Genomic DNA, 16,297 nt, shown 5'->3' with positions numbered 1-16,297 from the left:
CTGAGATTTAATTGTTCTTTGAACTTTCAGTTAGCATCCATCTCTCCCCTCTATTGTAAATAGCTGTAGAAGAATGTTTCTGCGACAGGGCTGCTATAACTTAAGGGTAAGTGGATAAGTGCTGTCTTATCTTATTTACAGGCACATGAAACTTATAAGTGATTAAGGCTCTTTAAACACTGGTTGAATAAATTAATAATTGAATATGGGAAAAGAAATAATCATGCTGGAAAGCAGACAACTGAATGAGACCTGTCAAGAAATGAAAACTTGGCCTTTCCTAAATGCACATGGGTGTCTCTTTAGTATCAATTACTAAAATTTAGGTGATTCCGTTGAGCATTGAGCACAGAACCAAAACTATCTCAATTGCATGGAGCAAAATATTAATAAAGTCAGACGCATAGGTTTGATGGCATGGCACAATCAACCTTACTCCAAAAAAAAGTTTCTACACTGAATATATATTCATGAAAACTAGGGGAAAAAAAGCCATGAACATTATTATTTTTTTTTAATTAATAAGAAATAAAAGCAGGGCATCTGAGTGGCTCAGTCAGTTGAGCATCTGACTCTTGAATTTTGGCTCAGGTTGTGATCTCAGGGTTGAGATGGAGCCCCACTCAGCAAAGAGTCTGCTTCTCTCCCTCTCCCTAAATAAATAAATCTTTAAAAAATTACTAAATCTTAAAAAATAAAATAAAATAAAAACTGTATTGCAGGACACAAGACCACTCAGACTGCTTCTCTTGTCTAACTAGTTCAGTTAGAAAAAGAAAAAACAGAGAAAACCCTCAGCACATCTGTCACCACCACCCCCCAATAATTAAAAAACATATTGCATCAAGGAGGGATGAGTGGTATTGTTCTTAAAAAAAATCACCATCATAAACATGACCTTACCTGATGACAGAGGGCTGAATTATGGATGACTCCCAAATGGATGCTGTGTAGCCTTTTAGAAACAAAATGAAGACTTCTGAGGGAAAAAATAACAGACAGCAATTTAAGAGCCCTGGATTCCAGCCACTGGCACATTCCTAACTTGGATTCCTCAGGAAGATTATGCTCCCATAACCCGAAATCAGAGATTGTAGGAGATATTTTCACAAACCAAGAGATCAGAGCTGGGTTGGGGAAGCCGATATCTACACATATACCTATAGAGCCCGGAAAACCATGGGGATAAGGACCCAGGCAAAGGCAACAAACAGTAACTAGACTGAAAGTTAGGGTTGGACCTGGGTCCTCATCACTGCTGTGTCTCTGGTGTGTCAACAACAGTGCCTGGCACATAGTAGGTGCTCGAGAAAGTTACTGAATGATGACTGAATGACGTCATTTGTAAGGCAGTTTTTATTGTTTGAGGTGCCCTCATTGATGTGGATAAGGAAGGTAGGACAAGATATTCTTATTTTGCGTGTATAAAGTTATTTCAATTCCAACTAGAAGTTCTAGATTTATCTGAGGCCATACAAGACAGAAGTCTCTTCTACTTTGGTTGATGCGCTGGCCTCATAACTTAATCTTCTTTTACATCTGAATAGCACTCCACAACTTTGAAACCCCATTTAGTCACAATCATGACAGCTATCCGGTTAGATATACAGGACAGTGATAATTCACACACCCGTTTTTCAGGATAAGTAAACTGAATTTTAACTGATTGATCCAATGGCGGAAATAGCCCACCTTAATCAGACCCCAGGTCTGTTGAGTCTCAGGGCTGAGAGCATTCAATTATCACATCCCAAACCTACAGCTACCTCCACCTCCCACCTGCCACCTCCAGCACCTGAGCAGAAAAGCTACACGAAGTATAGAAACTTGCACTCAGAAGCCAGGATCTGAGCAAGTTAGATGCATCAGGGGACCATCTACAAAATATCTATCAAGACAGCCCTACTGGCATTCTAGGCTTTTTCGGATCCTTTCAGAGATGGAGCCAGTGGGGATGAGGGAGCTGCTGGTAGGCAGCTTGCGCTTTTTCAGGGAGATTCTCCAGGTGATTCTGATTTAGCCGCCCTCCACAACCCCTCCCTCTGACACCACAGTTAAAATCCTTAGCTTAGCTTCGGGTAACTTTCTGATACTCCACTCCAGGAGCCTTGGATCAGTGGCCCTGCTATGGAGGCGTATACAGAGAAAATTCTCCTCTTACCTTGATAATAACTTAGGCTTCTCCACTGCTTTAGAAAGGCTCACTGCAAGCCAAGTTGTGCTTTTCTCCTCTGACTCACCCACCAACTCCCCTATCGGCTTCCACTTCCTCCTTACATTCTGCATAATAAACTGTGCTCAGAAATAATTCCACTGACCTCTCCCTTCTGCCGGAATAGTGACCCACCTTCCAGAACAGTGTTGAGAAAGCGCTCACTCCCGAGTAGCCTTGATATTAGCAGCTTTAACACTGAGACACTCAAGCACTGGGAGAGGCTGCTCGCAGTAGACGCAAAGGAGGAAGTTCTGTATCCCACAGCTGGAAGCTGGTGCTGGAAAGTAGGCTTCTTGAACGCAGCTGAAAAGGTTAAATCCCTTAGGACAGAGTAGAAAAAGAAAAAGAAGACCTGGGAGATGAGGTCGATAAGGAAATCAGTGACAATTACAACCAAATACTCACAAGATTTTAAGCCTTGCCCTTAATCTTATCTCTGATGCCAAAAAGAAGAGAAAAACTGCATGCTGTTTCTGGAATGTACCTGCCCGCTTACTCCACTGGATTTAGGGAGATAACATTTTTCTGGCCTCTGTGTCATGTTCAACATCTTCAACCTTTCTTACAGGAGATTATAACTAGATAATTACCTACATGCAATAACTAAATGTATGGGAGGACGTGGATGTATTGGCATTTGGTTGGAGTACAGGAAAAATATTACCTCCTCAAGAAAAAAAGAAACAAGTTATTAAAAAATTAGCTTCTTACTAGCTGTGTGTCTTTGGGCAAATCACACAACTACTCTGGGCCACTTTACATGATTTTTGTGAATATAAACTGTAGATGAGAAAACTCAAGTAAACATAAATTGTGGCCAAGTATAGAAGTCACTGACTTTGCAGTCAGACATCTCAGTAAGTCCTTTTCCACTTCTCTGAGCCCCAGAATATTAGTGTAAAATATATATCTACTTTATAGAATTCTTGTGAATGTTAGAGCAAGATTAATGCATATAGCACCCTTAATACAACATTATGACAATAATGAGTTAAAAAGTGGTAGTTAAGGGGCGCCTGGTTGGTGCAGTCGGTTAGACATCTCATTCTTGGTTTTGGTTCAGGTCTGATCTCAGGGTACTGAGATCAAGTCCCTTGTCCTGCTCCCTGCTCAGCAGGGAGTCTGCCTGAGTTTTTATCCCCCTTTCCCTCTGCCCCTCCCCCTGCACTCTCTCTCTCCCACTGAAATAAAAGAGTAAAAAAAAAAAAAATTTAAGTGATAGTCATAATACCTCCTTGCTCAGTGGCTGGAGAGTTATGTATGAGTTCTAAGCTAATCTAGGAAGTGTCTTTGCTGGTTTCTCAGCTGAGCCTCCTAAGGTCTTATCATTGGCTCGAATGACCAGACCTATGGTAATGGGATTTCAATTGTGTGGCCCTCCCTCTCTCCCAATTTCTCCCTGGCAGGGAGAAGAAAAATTTCTCTTCCTCAAAGTCATTCCATGCCAGGGTATAAATTGAAGGGCCAGAACTGAGCAGCTGGTAGTTCTGCTTTTATTCTTATTATAAAAGTTAGTACCTGTTCATTATAAAAAATGTGAAAATTACAAAATGTATAAGAAAGACAATATACTATAAATCCCTTTACATTTGCCATGCAGAGGGAACTGCTTTTTTCCCATGCTTGCAGAACTCTGTATAATTGAGATCACACTGGAAAATACACATTTCTACTTGTTTTCCCCTTGTCTTTATTTTAAAATATTTTAAATTACAAAAGTAGAATAAGGGCATGTAGGTACAATTTAACAAGTAATATGAAGGAGCTACCACTTAAAAAAGAAACCAGGACACTATCAAGATTGTTTCAGCATCCCTTCCCTCCCACAACCTCCTCCTGCCATTGTTATGCAGAGGTGATCACTATCATGATGTGAGGTTCCTTGCTTTTCCTTACACTTTGTCTTTTTTTTTTTTAAGATTTGATTTTTAAGTAATCTGTACACCCACCGTGGAGCTCAAACTCACAACCCTGAGATCAAGAGTTGCACACTCCACCAACTGAGCCAGCCAGGTGGCCCCTACAGTTTATTATCTTAAGACAATTAAATTTTCCCCAATTTGATCTTTCTGTAAATAGAATCATACCACATGTATTCTTTTGAGCTTTGCTTTTTTCCTTTCATATTATCCTTGTAAAATTCATCATATTGTTGCATATAATTATAGGGGTTTTAAAATTTGTTTTTGGTTATCCTTTTAACATTCCATGTGTGAATATACCACAATTTGTCCATGATCTTGTTAATCAACATCTGAAGTGTTTGTAGTTTGGAGTAATGACTTAAATATTCTTGACATGTCTCTAGGCACACATTTACCCAAGTGTCTCTAGGGGATGCTAGGACATGTGGTGTGTTTGGCTCTGATTTTTTCACCTCATACCATATACTTAGCATTTACCCATGTAAACAAGTATTTATGGAAGACATCACTTCAAAAGGATTTGTCACATGCCAACATTCCAGTGCTCTATTGTCAGATATTTAGATTGTTCCCAGTTTCCCTGTTACATATAACACTGTGATAAATATGGTGATCTTAATGATTAATGAAACACCTAGCATAATTCTCAGTGTGAGTAGCTGCCCCACCCCTTTTCTTACATGTAATACCACAGATCTTAGCCTCTTTAGTTTGTGACTCTACATCAGTTAGGAAGAATTTTCGGAAAGGTTAGGCTGGAAACAGCCATTTAAAATAGGTATTCACAGTAATCAGAAACCCAGGGTATCCCAAACAGAGGGCATTCCCAGGAAGGAATTAGGAGGCATGAAGACTGTGAAAGAAGAGAGTGATATGATAGCTCCTGCTTGTTCGGAGCTGGCTACAAGCCAAGCACTGCACTGCATGCTTATTTGGGTCATTGCATTGTTGCCTTTGCCGTTGCCTGATGAAGTAAATTCCATATTTTCCAGATGATAGAATAGAGGCTTGGAGAAGTTAAACAATATTTCCACAGTTACATGACTCATAGTGGGAAAATATGGACCCAATATTCCATCTGAGATCAAAGTCCAGTCTTACTCATCGACATTGCTACCTCTGTCTCATCATGGATAGGACTATTAAGTCTATTACCTTTTACTGTCCTCCTAAGAGTAGTTGATAGTTCATTCAGGGCAGAACTCTTTCTACAGTTGTAGGAATAGAAATTTAACATTCATAAAGAGGAAGGAGTTGTTCCAGTTCCCTGCATCACCTGTAATCCCTGGTCTTTTTGGGGGATTCTACTAGCCTTATGTAAAAAGAAGAGAGAAATTAGGTCTTTGTCAGTCATTGATGAATACCGATAATTTTATTTATTAATTTTTAATACCGATAATTTTAATCCAGCCCTTTCTACTATTTTTTTATGCTTTTCTGAAGCTTTCCCAAATATAACGAGGTCACTCATATACACCAAAACCCTAAATAATTCATATCACTTACCATCTTTTTCTTGATAGGAATTTGTGCTGATAGAATGCCAGGCAGCTAAAGAAAAGCCTCCTTTGATCATTAGTCTCTGGTAGTAGTCAGCATGTTCAGATATGTGGCTTTTACGAGTCTATAGTATTGGGCAGCCCTGGTGGCCCAGTGGTTTACTACCGCCTTCAGCCTGGGGTGTGATCCTGGAGACTCAGGATCAAGTCCCACGTCAGGCTCCCTGCATGGAGCCTGCTTCTCCCTCTGCCTGTGTCTCTGCCTCTCTCTCTATGTCTGTCATGAATAAATGAATAAAATCTTTAATAAAAAAAAAAAAGAGTCTACAGTATTCCACAGCACCAGGAAGAAATTTGAATGCCAGTGTTTGATATCCAAGCCTTCTTGTAGAACATTTAAGCCTTGAGTAGAACATTCACAGGGAAAACCATTTCTTTAAGTCAGCACCATCCATAGAACTTTTCTGTGATGGCGAAATGTTATGTATCTGCATTGCCTAATACAGCAGCCACTACTATGTGAGGCCACTGGACAGTTGAAATGTGGCTAATGTACCAGGTCTCAGAAAATCTTATGAAAAATAAAGACTGTCTCTCTAGAAAAATGTACATTTTATCATTATACAAACACAATATCATATCCAATTGCAAAGAGTCCCTACTTAAGAATCCTGACAAAAGACTGTATGTACCTTACGTGCTTCTCAAAGCATGATTTCAAGAGTTATCTTCCAGGGACCACTGTTCATCAGTTATGTGCCCCAACTCTCCCTCTTGGACTTTTACCATCTTTATAGTCTGGGGACCCCCTCACATGGTAAAGAGTCAGCCACTGATCCAGAGTCTGATTTTCTTAGGGGTCAAGAAGAATCTTTCTATTAGTTATACTCCTACCTTTACCCAGACCATTGCTCCCTATGTACTAGGATTGGAGTTTCTTGAATGCTATACTTGCTACATGTCTTTCCTATTCACTGACCTTAAAAGAACAGATAGGGGGATCCCTGGATGGCTTAGTGGTTTAGTGCCTACCTTCAGCCCAGGGTGTGATCCTGGAGACCTGGGATCGAGTCCCACATTGGGCTCCCTGCATGGAGCCTGCTTCTCTCCCTCCCTGTCTGCTTCTCTCTCTCTGTCTCTCATGTATAAATAAAAAATCTTTAAAAACAAACAAACAAACAAACAAACAGGAGTGCCTGGGTGGCTCAGTCAGTTAAGCACCCCACTCTTGATTTCAGCTCAGGTCATGATCTCAGGCTGCAATGAGGGTAGCATAGTCTGGTTAAGATTCTCTTTATCCCTTTCCCTCTGCCCCTCCCTGCCTCTTAAAACAGTTAGGCTTTCCTTAAGTTCCTTTTCCCATGGGGGCTCCAGAATTCTATACATTACTCAATATGGATCAGCCTGCAGCATGAATGTCAATACCTGAAACCTGAGTGACATTGTACTCCCTATATCGATCACCAGCCCTATGTTACTTACCAAAGCCTGGTGCCAGGCCTGATGAGGGTACAGGCTGGGTTTAAAGAATGGATTCTGGAGGACTAGAGCTTTCTACTTTGGTTAGGAGGACTAGAGCTTTTTACTTTGGTTAGGCATCTGCAGGCTGCAGAGATTGGACCTCAGCATCCTAGAGAGCCAGCACCTTCTGAAGAAGTGTGCCAGAAGGGGAATTTTCGTTGCTATAAATCCTATTATCAAATGGACAATTGCCTTGAGTAGAACCTTCTTTCCTGAGCTGGGCCCTGGGGGTAGACACCTGGTTGGGAATCCCTTGGCCCTTATCTCTGTGTTAAAAGTATTTGTTTCAATAGTGGGAGAACAGGTTGGATTAGAGTAGGTTAGGATGAAGGAAAAGGTAAACATGGTATTATGTTTCTTGTTGGTTCTTACTTTCTTGAGGTTCCTGAATAGGACAGAGGGGGTGAGAAAATGGGGAATAGAGTCAGGAGTTCCTCCTAAAGCTAAGTCTTGTATGTTGTTGGTGGTTCAGGAGCTTGACATTATTGGACAATGAGTGCCTTATCTGGAATTGGGCCAGGGTATTATCTGAGATGAGAATTCTACCTCCAGGCTTTTAGAAGATCTCCAGAGATTGATATAGGCGATCCATGATGGTTTAGTCAAGGAGTTTCTGGGGATGAAATCTGGGGAGCGTAAAGAGGTGTCTTCTGCTGGGCTCTAACCCCATGTATCACATTGGTCACCTCTATATAACTCAAATTTGCTACCTTTTTCTTTTTGTTCACAGACGCTGTCTTTGCTCAGGCTCTCAATTTTTCCTGTCTGAGTTTCTGCCAAAAACCCCTCAACTCTTCTCTCAACCTCCAATCCTACCCCCTCCAGTCTTTGCTTCACCCCGCAGTTAGAGTGATCTTTCATTGTATAGATCCAGTCCCAATCACTTCTCCGATAAAATGCTGTGATGGACCTCATTATAGACAAGGTGAAAGATTTTTTGGCCTGCTATTAAGCACCTTTTAAGAGCAGGTGTTTCTCTACCCTCTGTTATAATCTTCTTCATGCAATAAATTCCAAAAATATTTGTTGGTTGCCTATTACATACCAGGCTTTGCTCAAGGCCCTGAAAACCACATTGGACAAAAGACAAAATTCACTGCCTTTGTGGAACTTGCATTCTACTGAATAAAGGACAAACATATACATCAAATGTGTGATAAATATCAGATTGTGGTTAAGTGCTGTAAAGAAAAATAAGGAAAGAAGAAGGAACAGAAGAAGAATTATGATTGGGGTGGACATCAGGAGTTTGATTTGAGCTGTGTTAATTTCAAAATGCCTATGGATATACAAGTGGGAATGTTGGAGTAGTCAGGTAAATAGTCTGGAGATCAAAGGAGACACACTTTTGAGAACCATTAAGATGGAGATAGTATATTGAGCCATGAGGCTGGATGAGAACATTCTGGAAGAGTGAGAAGATAGAGAAGATGACAAAGGAAACCAGTAGAAGGAGTCACTAGCAAGTTAGGAGGAAAACAAGGGGTTGTGGTGTCCTGAAAGCCAAGAGAAAAAAGTATATCAAGAGAAAGGAGGGATCCCTGGGTGGCGCAGTGGTTTGGCACCTGCCTTTGGCCCAGGGCGCGATCCTGGAGTCGGGATCGAATCCCACGTCGGGTTCCTGGTGCATGGAGCCTGCTTCTCCCTCTGCCTGTGTCTCTGCCTCTCTCTCTCTCTCTGTGACTATCATAAGTAAATAAAAATTAAAAAGAAAAAAGAAAAAAAGAGAAAGGAGTAATTAGTTGTGTTAAAAGCTTCAGAAAGATTAAGAAAGATAGAGACTGGATATTGATTGGATACAGAAAGATAGATGTTATTAATGACCTTGACAGTAGGGCATTCTATAGAGTTATAAGCATGAAAATCTGTTGGGAGGAAAGGAATTGGAAGTAGGGAAGATAGCTAACTGTCAACGTCTAAATAGGATGAGAAATGGGACAGTAAGTAGTTGGAAGTAAGGTCAAGAGACAGGTTTTTTTGTTTATTTGTTTTGTTTTAAGATGGGAGAAATAACAACTTGTTTATTTATTGGTGGAAATGGTACAGGACAGAGAGAAGAATGATTAGAGTGATGGAATAAAGTGTACACAAATGGAGAGTTGGCCTAAGTTAGGAACACATATAGTTTGTCCTTATTAATAGAAGGGAAGGTGGACTATGTAACCCAGCTGCAGGTAGGTGGGGGGATGATGATGAGTTTGTGAACATTATCTTCTTACTGTTTTTTATTTTCTCAGTGAACTAGTTGACAGGGTTTTTAGCTGAGTCTGAGGATAGGAAAGAAGTTGTGGAAAGTTTGAAGATAGAGGAGAAAGGATGGAATAGCCATTAATGAGGATGGGTTAGTAACTATGCTAGGGTAATGTAAGTAGTAGTATTGATGAGTGACATTGAAGGCCTTTGCAAAGTATGTGGTCATAAACTTAAAGTGAGAACAGTTGGCATAAGTGTGTGAATTTTCCAGCCATGTTTAGCTGTTGCAATTGTGTAGACAGGTGGAGAGTTAGATTTAATTAAGCCTGTTAATTAAGGTGTTCTGTCCAAGAGTCTAATGAAATGACAGAGGAGAAAGGAAACCAATGGTGTATTCAAAAGAGTGATAATAAAGAGCCACAGAATCTAAGAGCATAAGAGATGAAACAAGGACATGAGAGGAATAACTGAGCTAAGGAGGAAGACAGGCTTTTTGAGGGAAGGAAGTCAAGGATTTTAGAAATAAGCCTTTTGGAAGGATCATTCCTAAGGATGTTGAGATTGTGTAGGAGCTGGGTTACAAAGGGAGTATGGCCATAAGGCTGCAAGGAGGGTAGCATAGTCTGGTTATCATCAGAATCAAAGCTGAGCTATGTTAAGAAGGAGGGAAGTAGAATGGTCTGGAAGCAGCAATGGGGAACGTTAGAGAATAACAGAGGACAATGATGATTCCACTGTGGGATGTGGGAGAAAAAGAGCCACAACTTGAGAGGGCTACAGAGGAAGCAGTGTCCCCAAAAGAAACCCCAGTTTCCTTAGAGCAAAAACGTGAAAAAAAAAATTCAGAAACTTCGAAAAAAGAGGGATTTTGTCAATTCTGATGATTAACTGCTAAGGATTTCAGGAGGTGGGGGAGCTGGGAAATGGGGTTAGAGAACAGCATGTACAGAGCCATTTGGGATGAAATCCAAGGGATGAGGAACAACCAAGGATCCTGGGCTCCTTGTGTGACTGACATAAACCTGGATAAAGGGAATCATGATTAGGAAAGGTTGCACAGACAAGGCATTTCTGAACAGGGTTTAGAAAGCTGAATGGCGGGACAGCTGGGTGGCTCAGCGGTTGAGCATCTGCCTTCGACTCAGGCTGTGATCCTGGGATCTGGGATCGAGTCCCACATTGGGCTCCCTGTGAGGAGCTTGCTTCTCCCTCTGCCTGTGTCTCTGCCTCTCTCTTTCTCTGTGTCTCTCATAAATAAATAAATAAAATCTTTAAAAAATAATAAATAAATATTTTTAAAAAGAAAGCTGAATGGGGGCGCCTGGGTGGCTCAGTTGGCTGGGCATTTACCTTTGGCTCAGATCATGATCCCGGGATCCTTGGATTGAGTCCCACATGGGGCTCCCTGCTCCACAGGAAGCCTGCTTCTCCTTCTCCCTCTGCCTGCAGCTCACCCTGCTTGTGTGCTCTCTCTCTGTCAAACAAATAAATAAAATCTTTAAAAAAAAAAAAAAAGAAAGAAAGAAAGCTGAATGGGAGTTTGTAAAGTGAAATTAGGAGTAAGGTAGAGAGGAGAGCATTCGTTGTTTTTTTTTTTTTTAAGGCATAAAGGAATGGAGTATAAAAAGACATGCTTCTATCACTAACATGACAAGATTTGGGGTTAGATATTTACCTTCCTGACTCTAAGTTCTACTTGAATAAAAAGAAATAGTGACACTCATGTAGCAAATACAATTAGTGAATTATGAAACCTTTCCCAAGAACATAGTGACACCTTCACACCCAGTAGTATTTACCAAAACTCAGGTGAGATGTGTCCTTGGAAAAGGCACTTAGAAAAGTACATTTAGAGGATGAATGTATGTACCCTTTACCTCTTTTCCCCATTTTTGGTCTGGAATTCAGATGTGAGTCCTAGATATGCAGTGGCCTACTTATGACCATGACACAATAATCATCAGATTGAAGGTCTACATAAAGATAGCACCTAACTGCACCACTGAGCCACAGCAATGGCCTTGTCCTATGGCTCAGCACCCAGGAACTGCTGTGCCAGTCAGTGCTGCAAGCACAACCATTACCTTCCTTTCTTCCTTCAAATGGAACTCCAGTTCTTCCAGTTGAGCTAACTCCAGATGCTGGGCATCATTTGCAGAAGAGGTGACACTAATTCTCTCCAGGATGAAGTTTCTAAATTTCTGGAGTTTCAGGTGCTCTGGATAAGACAATGCCCCTGCCCTGGCTCCACATCATCACTGCCAAGCATGAACAAGTGCACCTTGGACACCCAACAGTATTCACTTTGGCTACTTTAAGGCATAGGCCAAGTCAATAGACCAATGACGGTCCTCCTTGAGAGCATCATTATCTGTTATCACGATTCCCTTTATCCAGGTTTATGCCAGTCACACAAGGAGCCCAGGATCCTTGGTTGTTCCTCCCTTTGGAGGAAAGGTTGCACAGGCTGGGGTACACAGTAGGAGCTCCGTTAATGTTGCAAATCCAAAGGGAGAAAACAGAAAAGTGAAAAGGAAAATTCTAAACTCTTCTAACAATCTAAGCAGAGAATTAAGGGACAACGCCCCAAACCATCTCCACTTAGATTCATGTTTTTCATTATATGGTTTCACTCATACGGGGAATATAAAAAATAGTGAAAGAGATTATAGGGGAAAGGAGAGAAAATGAGTGAGAAATATCAGAGAGGGTGACCCAACATGAGAGACTCCCAACTCTGGGAAACGAACAAGGGGTAGTGGAAGGGGAGGTGGGCGGGGGGATGGGGTGACTGGGTGATGGGCACTGAGGGGGGCACTTGACGGGATGAGCACTGGGTGTCATACTATATGTTGGCAAATTGAACTCCAATAAAAAAATACCAAAAAATCATGTTTTTCTTCTTCTTGTTGTTCTTCTTGTTCTTGTTCTTCTTGTTCTTGTTCTTCTTGTTCTTCTTGTTCTTCTTCCTTCTTCTTCTTCTTCCTTCTTCTTCTTTCTTCTTATGTTTTTCTTCTTTAAAATGTTTGGGAATGGAGATTTCCCAGGCTTCCTGCAGCCATGGAGGAAATGAAAGCGCTGCTCCTTTGTGGTGTGTGTGGGGTTGGCGGGATCAAGGGGGATCCGCAGGCGCCAACAAAATGGCGGCCGACCCTCCATCTTGTTACTCTCCCCTCGGGACTTTCCCACTAGCAGACGTCATCATGGGAAAAACAGGGCCTATGCAGGAAACAGGAACCGCTCCTTACCTGGACCCCCATAAAAGGGCATAAGCAGTCATCACTCATACCGATTCCACCAGTAATATGCCCTAAAACCTATGACCCCATACAGACACAACCCCTTACCCTCCCCTTAAGCTGGCGTGTACTCCCTTTGGGCGCTCTTCCTCGGCCCGCGCCTTCCCATCTCACTCCCTTGCGGGCCACGGAACCTCGCCTGAGAGCGCGTCCGTTCAAAGCTTGTCTCCACTGACCTCTGCCTGGCCTATTTCATTTCACTACCAACCGGATCAAACCTGACACTGTTCACTTCCGGGGTTCCACCTGTGGACTCCGGCACTCGTGTGCTGAGCTCTTCCCTATTACCTTGACCCCTCCCAGGGGCCCCACCAGGTGTGGCTACTTTTTCTGCCTCAATGAGTCTTCCACGTGGATGCTTACTCTACTCACTTTGCCCTGGTTTTCTCACATTTCCTCCATCCAGGAACTTCCTCTTGAGGAGATCTGTCTTCCCCACCACATCCTTCTCCACCCAATGACTCGTAGGAGAGCAGGCAGAGGAAGAGTCATCGCCTGGGCCCTCTGGTATATTTTCCTTAATGTACATTCTTTCCAGTTTTTCAAATCTGTAATCAGATAGGCATGAGATTTAATCAGTAGGTAATTAGGGCTAAATGAACATGAGCAGGATTTATTTAAGAGGAGAGAAATAAGTCTACACTGGCAGGCGGGCTCTTCCGGCTTCTTCTAACTTCCTATGGTTATAACCACTGGTACCACCCCGGCTTAGGGTTGAATCTGGTACATGGTTCTTGGGAAGCCAAGTCACGAAGCTTCACACACAGCCCAGTTCTCAGGGTGCCAAAAGAAACAGGGAAGGAGCGGGCAAGTTTCAAGGGCTGAGTGGAGCACCAGTTAGGAAAGGTGGAGAATGGACTTGCGGCAAAGGCATGCTGTTAACCCCCTTGAGCTCCTTAAATGTGTAACAAAGCACAGCCCCAATGACTCCAGTGCTCTTAGCTTTAGGCTCTTTTCCCAAGTACTTTCCCTGGTGATACAGTCAGATGGTTGTTCAGCCATTCCCCCCACCCTGCATTTCATTAAGGGAACAATTCAAGGTAGAGTCTCCAGGCCCCAGGCTAGAAATTGTTGGAAATAGTTTGGCCTAGGAGAAGAGAATGAAGCAGAGTTGACCAGTCAGTCCCCTGTGGGGAAAAGGTAGCACGAATGGTGGATTTTTGCTTGTATTTTTCTGTAGCAAATCTCCACAAGTAGGATATTTTAAGCCAGCATGGTGACAGTTTTCCTTAACACATAATATAACCACATAAAGCAATTATAATATCATCGTTTTGGAGTCTTGAAATTAACAAACTTTTCTTTCTTTTAAAAATGCAAATACCTTAATTGTTGACCTGAAATGTTGACAGTAGTTGTAACAAGCAAGGTTCCCATAAGAAGCAGAAGGCACCCTAAATTGCAATTTAGTAGGGAATTTCTTCTAAAGGGTCAACTTACAGAAATGTAAGCAGCATTAAAGGAATCAACAGGGATCCCTGGGTGGCGCAGCGGTTTAGGGCCTGCCTTTGGCCCAGGGCGCGATCCTGGAGACCTGGGATCGAATCCCACGTCGGGCTCCCGGTGCATGGAGCCTGCTTCTCCCTCTGCCTATGTCTCTGCGCCTCTCTCTCTCTCTCTCTCTCTGTGTGTGTGACTATCATAAGTAAATTTAAAAATTAAAAAAAATAAAGGAATCAACAAAAGAACATGAAGTACCCAAAATCTGGCAAAAGCAGAAAGCACCCATAGGCCTGAAGAAGGGGAGGGAGCTCTGCAAAAGCTGAAAGTGTAGGAGAGGGGCTTCTGGACAGGAGCTGTTTCTGTGGAAGAAGCAGCCACTGCCTGAACTTTGGTGATGGGAAGGGAGGGAGTGGGGAAGAAACACCTAGCTTCTGGTTTCCTACAGGTGCTTCCCATTGGCTGAACACAACTGGGGCGGAAGGGACAGGCAGGGACAGCAGCACCAGGATGAGGGGAAGGAGAGGGAGGCTGAGCAAGGCAAGTGCAGGGTGGGATCCTGCCTTTATTAAAATTTAGGTATTGTGTCATCCTGGATTTTTTGCAATAATTTTGCTTCTTAAAAACTATTACATTAAAATATTATTTATCTTGATTACTGAATTTTTTTAGCATTGGCTCTGCCCCACTCCCTTAAATGTTGTATTACTCACCTCCCTCTAATCCTGGCCCTACAGGGATTCTCTCTGGATTGGGGGATTTGTGGGTGGTTTTTATTTTCTCATTTTTGCTCATCTGTATGTTCTAATTTTTCAAGTGACCAGGTAGGTATTCCTTATATAATAAAAACAAATACAAAATTTACTTTTTTGAAAGTAGGAACCCTGGGGCACCTGGGTGGCTCAGTTGGTTAAGCATCTGCCTTCAGCCCAGGTCATGATCCCAGGGTCCTGGAATTGAGCCTCTTCCTCTGCCCACCCCCACTTGTGCGCGCGCACACACACACACACACACACACACTCTCTCTCTCTCTCTCTCTTTCAAATAAATAAAATCTTAAAAAGAAAAAAATTTTTTAAAAAAGTAGGAATCTTTTGTTCATGCAACATGGAGCAGACTCAGCAAGAAAATCAAATGTTTGTTGAATGAGTGATCTAAAGCATGTGTATGTCAACTCTATTTCCAAATCTTACCTCTTTTCAAGTTCTAACTCAAATGCCACTTTCACATGAAACATTTCCTTATATCCCCAATCACACTGGCCTACAAAGGCCTATACAACGCGTGCATGGGCCACCCCTATCTCTTTGTGGCCCTCCCTTACCTCCTGCCACTCTCCTGTTCCTTGCTTGGCTCCACTACATTGGCCCCTTCCTGGCTATTGCTCCCCAATATTTGTTGAATGAATGAATGAATTGCCTCTCCCTTTTTTGTATCATTCTTGACATAATATGTTTTGTTCTCTATAGGTGTGTATTTTTCTTACTTCCCGTACTCTTAAGCAACTCAGGTCATCATCCTACTCATTTTGATGTGACCCTTGGTGCCTGGCATATTGCTTGGAATGTAGTTAATAACAACTTACTAACAACAATAGTAGGAAAAGCCAGTTTTTGAATAAATACTATGAGTTAAGCCCTGTATTAAACATTTACAGGTATCCATCATCTCACTTATGTATCTAAATGCCTGTGAGGTTACAACATCCATAAAAATGTACATGGTCATAATAGGGACCTTCTGGGGGCACCTGGGTGGCTCAGTGGTTGAGCCTCTGCCTTTGGCTCAGGTTGTGATCCCAGGGTCTTGGGATCAAGTCCTGCATCAGGCTCCCCACAATAGCCTGGTTGTCCCTCTGCCTATGTTTCTGCCTCTCTCTCTCTGTGTCTCTCATGAATAAATGAATAAAATCCTGGAAAAAAAAGACTTGTTTTTAGTTTCACTTTACAGCTAAGGAAGGTAAGGAGTAGAGAGGTTAAGTCACATGCCAAAGTGCTAATAAGTGACATGACAAGAGAGTGCATTCCCAAATTACACCAGATCAGTAGTTCTCAAAGGGTAATCCGGAAGCCTTCAAGGGGTCTGTATTCTGAAAACCACTCTTGTGTGCCTACAGTGATTTTCTCAAAGCTACACGCCATGTGCTATCAAACACCCTAAATGCAGAGGTAGGGATAAGAACTCTGCTGTTGTCTGTTGAGCCAG

At 42.2% G+C, this 16,297-nt stretch overlaps 2 protein-coding genes across 9 annotated transcripts in view; one reads left to right on the top strand and one right to left on the bottom strand.

The window, feature by feature from the left end:
* The window catches only part of CHST4 (carbohydrate sulfotransferase 4), a 30,365-nt gene extending 17,517 nt beyond the window's left edge, over positions 1-12,848 (bottom strand). For 2 of the 8 annotated variants that reach the window (XM_049110705.1, XM_025426748.3), the window contains exons 1-2: positions 2,162-2,308; positions 904-979 (exon numbers count right to left, since the gene is read on the bottom strand). Coding sequence is in view for 3 of the 8 variants with exons in the window: in XM_035716539.2 (XP_035572432.2) it covers positions 904-979; positions 2,348-2,535; positions 10,704-10,827; positions 12,602-12,623 (410 nt within the window). In the remaining 5 variants the exon portion in view is untranslated. The other 6 variants (XM_049110704.1, XM_035716539.2, XM_025426747.3 and 3 more) reach the window with 6 other exon arrangements.
* The window catches only part of ZNF19 (zinc finger protein 19), a 99,210-nt gene that overhangs the window by 30,665 nt on the left and 52,248 nt on the right, over positions 1-16,297 (top strand). The gene's annotated exons all lie outside the window — the stretch shown is intronic.

This window comes from Canis lupus, chromosome 5 (genome assembly GCF_003254725.2).
Source record: "Canis lupus dingo isolate Sandy chromosome 5, ASM325472v2, whole genome shotgun sequence".
In the NCBI taxonomy this organism is placed as follows: domain Eukaryota; kingdom Metazoa; phylum Chordata; class Mammalia; order Carnivora; family Canidae; genus Canis; species Canis lupus.
The sequence above is the reverse complement of the archived record's forward strand: the minus strand, read 5'-3'. Positions and strand labels throughout refer to the sequence as shown.